Source organism: Callorhinchus milii, unplaced genomic scaffold (genome assembly GCF_018977255.1).
Source record: "Callorhinchus milii isolate IMCB2004 unplaced genomic scaffold, IMCB_Cmil_1.0 Scaffold41, whole genome shotgun sequence".
NCBI classification, from domain to species: Eukaryota; Metazoa; Chordata; class Chondrichthyes; order Chimaeriformes; family Callorhinchidae; genus Callorhinchus; species Callorhinchus milii.
In genome coordinates this window covers 342,093-347,180 of record NW_024704782.1, presented here as the reverse complement: position 1 = coordinate 347,180, position 5,088 = coordinate 342,093, and the positions used below count along the sequence as shown (strand labels likewise).

The following is a 5,088-nucleotide window of genomic DNA, read 5'->3' as shown; positions in this document are numbered from 1 at the left end:
GCCCGGCTCAGTATGTGTCAGCCCGGCTCAGTGTGTGTGTCAGCCCGGCTCAGTGTGTGTCAGCCCGGCTCAGTGTGTGTGTCAGCCCGGCTCAGTGTGTGTCAGCCCGGCTCAGTGTGTGTCAGCCCAGCTCAGTGTGTGTGTCAGCCCGGCTCAGTGTGTGTCAGCCCCACTCAATGGTAGCGCTCTCTTTCTCTCTCTCTCTCCTCTGAATCAGAAGATTATGGGTTCAAGCCCCCATGTCGGGACATAAATTCACACAGTGTAAGCTGACGCTCCGGGTGGGGGCGCGGGGGGGACTGTTGCATTGTTGGAGACCCCGTCCTTTGGATGAGACATTAAACTGTGTCTCATTGAAACTACATTGGAGCATCATTTCAGACGATGTGATTCCAAACACCAAAGTGGGGCTTGACCCCACAACCTTCTGACAGGGGCTGTCTGTGTCTGTGCAGTGTGTATAAGGCCGTGTTCATCCGTATAGATTGGGAACAAAGGCTTTGAGACGTCTCGAAGACGTGATCAGTCTCTGTATCAAATGCAAGGATTATTAATAATAATATTATTATTATTAGCTAAATTCGCCAAATTGTTTGTGAGCCAAAACCCCGCAACATTGAACGGGGAATCGAAAAATTAACATTGTGAATGGGTAGGGGGCAGAGGAGGGGGAGAATAATAATAATATTACCAATAATAATAATAAAGCGAGCTCCCACGGACGACTTTAATGATCTCCCGCGGCTGGCGCTGTTGGAAAAGGCGAGGGAACTTCTCACACTCTATCTTTCTCCACTGGTATATATAGTCATATACAGATAAAGTTCGGAGGCTCATTCCACGGATGTTTGTGGGACATGGCTGCGCGTGAGCTGATGGCTGCCGTCGCGTTTCACAACAATAAAAACAAAATGATGTTCGTACAGCGCCTTTCATGTTAAGGGATGGGGGGGGCGTCCCATTGCAGCCTCCGCCGGCTTAAAATAAAAAGTCGTTTCAGTTCGGAAATCAACTTCATCCCCCACCTCACAATCTGACTCATTACATCTCAGCCTGAGACAGCAGAAACCTTCAATACTGCCACCCACACACACACTCACACTCACACACACACACACACACACTCAAACATACACACCATCACTTACACATACACACACACTCATACACACGCTCACACACTGACACACACCCACACACACTCACATACACACGCTCACACTCACACACACTGACACACACACACTCACACTCACACACACTCATGCACACACTCACACTCACACACACACATAACATAACATGTAGGAGCAGGTGGAGGCCATTCGGCCCTTCGAGCCTCTGCCCCACCATTCAATCATTGCTGATCTTCTAATCTAACTCCAACTAATAACCTGACGCTGCCTTATCCCCATATCCCTTAATCCCTTTTGCAATAAGAAACCTATCTGTCTCAGTCTTGAATATGTTCAAGGACTGAACGTCAACAGCCCTTTGGGGTAATGAGTTCCATACATTCACTGCCCTTTGAGTGAAGAAGTTCTTCCTCAACTCAGTGCGAAAGGGTTGGCCTCTGATTTTAAGGTTGTGACCCCTGGTTTTAGTTTCTCCAACCGGGGAAACAATCTCCCACTATCTACTCTATCTGCCCTTTGATGATCTTATACGTTTCTATAAGATCCCCTCTAATTCTTCTATAATCTAGAGAATATAGGCCCAAATTGGTCAACCTATCCTCGTAACTCATCCCCTTCATCACTGGCACTAACCCAGTAAATCTACGCTGTACCCCCTCCAAGGCAAGTACATCCTTCCTTAAATAAGGAGACCAAAACTGCACACAGTATTCCAGATGCGGTCTCACCAGGGCCCTATACAGTGGCAGCAAGACTTCCCTACTCTTATACTCTAATCCTTTCATAATGAATGCAAACATACCGTTCGCCTTTCTAATCGTAGCTGCACCTACAGACTAACTTTCTGGTGTGTAAGTGTGAAGGTGCATCAATGCACACGGGGCAGTAGATAGCGGCTCCCTCTGGCCAACGGGAGAAACTGTTTGCCCCAACAATAAACTCACATTGTCTCAAACCGGGTGAATTAACAACGATGATAATCCTTCCATTTGGTGAAGAGCTTGATCAGACCGTTGGGACGTCTCAAAGCGCCTCACAGGGTACACTGTAAAGTGTAGTGACTGTGTGTTTGGTGGGCGAAGCGTGGCGGCCAATTGCGGTTGGGAGAGAGAAAGTCCTTTCTCTTTTCTAAAGTGCAGTAAAAGTTTATCTCCATAAATCAGACAATCACCTCAGTACACTCACTGTCCAGTTTCTCACCTTAATAGTAATATGACTTGTGCGAAGAAACCTAACGGAGAAACTATTATGAGGGGATTCGAGAAGAAACTACTCCCACTGGCGGGCGGGTGGGTAACCCGAGGGCACCGATTCAAAATAGTTGTTAAAAGAAACAGAGGGAAGTGGAGGAGAAATGTTTGTCTCTGTCTGTGTGTGTCTCTGTGTGTGTGTGTGTGTCTCTCTCTCTGTGTCTGTGTGTGTGTCTCTCTGTGTCTCTCTCCTCTGTGTCTGTGTGTGTGTCTCTCTGTGTCTCTCTCCTCTGTATGTATGTTTCTGAGTGTCTCTCTCTGTGTCTGTGTGTGTGTCTCTCTGTGTCTCTCTCCTCTGTATGTATGTTTCTGAGTGTCTCTCTCTGTGTCTGTGTGTGTGTCTCTCTGTGTCTGTGAGTGTGTCTCTCTGTGTCTGTGAGTGAGTCTCTCTCTGTGTCTCTCTGTGTCTGTGAGTGTGTCTCTCTGTGTCTGTGAGTGTCTCTCTGTGTCTGTGTGTGTGTCTCTGTGTCTGAGTGTGTCTCTCTCTGTGTCTGTGTGTGTGTCTCTGTGTCTGAGTGTGTCTCTCTCCTCTGTGTCTGTGTGTGTGTCTCTCTGTGTCTCTCTCCTCTGTATGTATGTTTCTGAGTGTCTCTCTCTGTGTCTGTGTGTGTGTCTCTCTGTGTCTGTGAGTGTGTCTCTCTGTGTCTGTGAGTGAGTCTCTCTCTGTGTCTCTCTGTGTCTGTGAGTGTGTCTCTCTGTGTCTGTGAGTGTCTCTCTGTGTCTGTGTGTGTGTCTCTCTGTGTCTGTGAGTGTGTCTCTCTGTGTCTGTGAGTGTCTCTCTGTGTCTGTGTGTGTGTCTCTCTGTGTCTGTGAGTGTCTCTCTCTGTGTCTGTGAGTGTGTCTCTGTGTCTGTGAGTGTCTCTCTGTGTCTGTGAGTGTCTCTCTCTGTGTCTGTGAGTGTGTCTCTCTCTGTGTCTGTGAGTGTCTCTCTCTGTGTGTCTGTGAGTGTGTCTCTCTCTGTGTCTGAGTGTGTCTCTCTTTGTGTGTCTGTGAGTGTGTCTCTGTGTCTGTGAGTGTGTCTCTGTGTCTGAGTGTGTCTCTCTCTGTGTCTGAGTGTGTCTCTCTCTGTGTGTCTGTGAGTGTGTCTCTCTGTGTCTGAGTGTGTCTCTCTGTATCTGTGAGTGCGTCTCTCTCTGTGTCTGTGAGTGTGTCTCTCTCTGTGTCTGTGAGTGCGTCTCTCTGTCTCTGTGAGTGTCTCTCTCTGTGTCTGTGAGTGTGTCTCTGTGTCTGAGTGTGTCTCTCTGTGTCTGTGAGTGTCTCTCTCTGTGTCTGTGAGTGTGTCTCTCTCTGTGTCTGTGAGTGTGTCTCTGTATCTGAGTGTCTCTCTCTGTGTCTGTGAGTGCGTCTCTCTCTGTGTCTGAGTGTGTCTCTCTGTGTCTGAGTGTGTCTCTCTCTGTGTCTGTGAGTGTGTCTCTGTGTCTGTGAGTGTGTCTATGTGTCTGAGTGTGTCCCTCCCTGTGTCTGAGTGTGTCTCTCTCTCTGTGTGTCTGTAAGTGTGTCTCTCTGTGTCTGAGTGTGTCTCTCTGTGTGTCTGTGAGTGTGTCTCTCTGTGTCTGAGTGTGTCTCTCTGTGTGTCTGTGAGTGTGTCTCTCTGTGTCTGTGAGTGTGTCTCTCTGTGTCTGTGAGTGTGTCTCTCTCTGGGTGTCTGTGTGTATCTGTCTCTCTCTGTGTCTGCAAGTGTGTCTCTCTGTGTCTGAGTGCGTCTCTCTCTGTGTCTGTGTTTCTCTATGTGTCTGTGAGTGTGTCTCTCTGTCTGTGTGTCTCTCTCTCTCTGTGTCTGTGAGTGTGTCTCTCTGTGTGTCTGTGAGTGTATCTCTCTGTGTGTCTGTGAGTGTGTCTCACTGTGTGTCTGTGTGTATCTGTCTCTCTCTGTGTGTGTGTCTGTCTCTCTCTTGTGTCTGTGTGTGGTGCCAGCCCTGTGTGGGCAACAACAACAACAGCAACAACAACTTGGATTTATATAGTGCCCTCCACGCCGGACGGCGTCTCAGAGCTGTGGGCAGGAGATGGTGAGTTCCTGTAGCTTCGCTGCTGTTCCCCCCCCATCGCCCCATAAAAGGGCCACCCAGTTTACGTTAAAGAGGTCATTGTTTTTTTGCAACAATCTATTATTCTTATTATTACAATCGTAATTATTATTATTGCGATTGTTATTGTTGCATTAATGTAATTAATGTTAATATTATTGTTGTCATTTGATTATCATTTTCTTATTATTGATGTTATCCAACGACTCGGACCCCCAAAATTTAGTTTGTCGTTTGCATTTACACAGCGTCTTAGCACATCACGAGGACGTCACAAAGTGCTTCGCGGGATTGACCCTAAATTGTAGTGACTGTGTGCTTTCTGGGGCGAACTCAGCAGCTGTTTTGCGCACAGCGATGTCCTCGCAAACAGCCATGAAGCGAGCGAATGATTTTATCTGGGGGAATTGTCGACCAGCACACCGGGAGAGAGAGAGAGAGAGGAGAGAGGGAGAGAGAGAAAGACTCCCTTCTCTTTTCCTGAAAATGCCGTTGGGAGATCTTTAACGCACGCCCGAACGGGGCACAGACGGGGAGTGAGAAACATCTCATCCAAAGTTGGAGACGCTTTGAAAATCCTTTATCTCCGGGTCTATAATATATGTACAGAGGTGACCGAAAGCGCGGTCAAAGAGGAAGGTCTTGAGGTGGACCTTGAACGAGGTGCTGTGCTGT

At 47.9% G+C, this 5,088-nt stretch overlaps 1 protein-coding gene across 3 annotated transcripts in view; it reads right to left on the bottom strand.

Annotated features, from left to right (window-relative positions):
* Positions 1-4,976: 4,976 nt before the first annotated feature.
* cldn15a (claudin 15a) overlaps positions 4,977-5,088 on the bottom strand; it is a 7,487-nt gene continuing 7,375 nt past the window's right edge. For all 3 annotated transcript variants that reach the window (XM_042345329.1, XM_042345330.1, XM_042345331.1), the window contains one exon: positions 4,977-5,088. This exon is cut by the window's right edge and continues 48 nt beyond it. Coding sequence is in view for 1 of the 3 variants with exons in the window: in XM_042345330.1 (XP_042201264.1) it covers positions 5,041-5,088 (48 nt within the window). In the remaining 2 variants the exon portion in view is untranslated.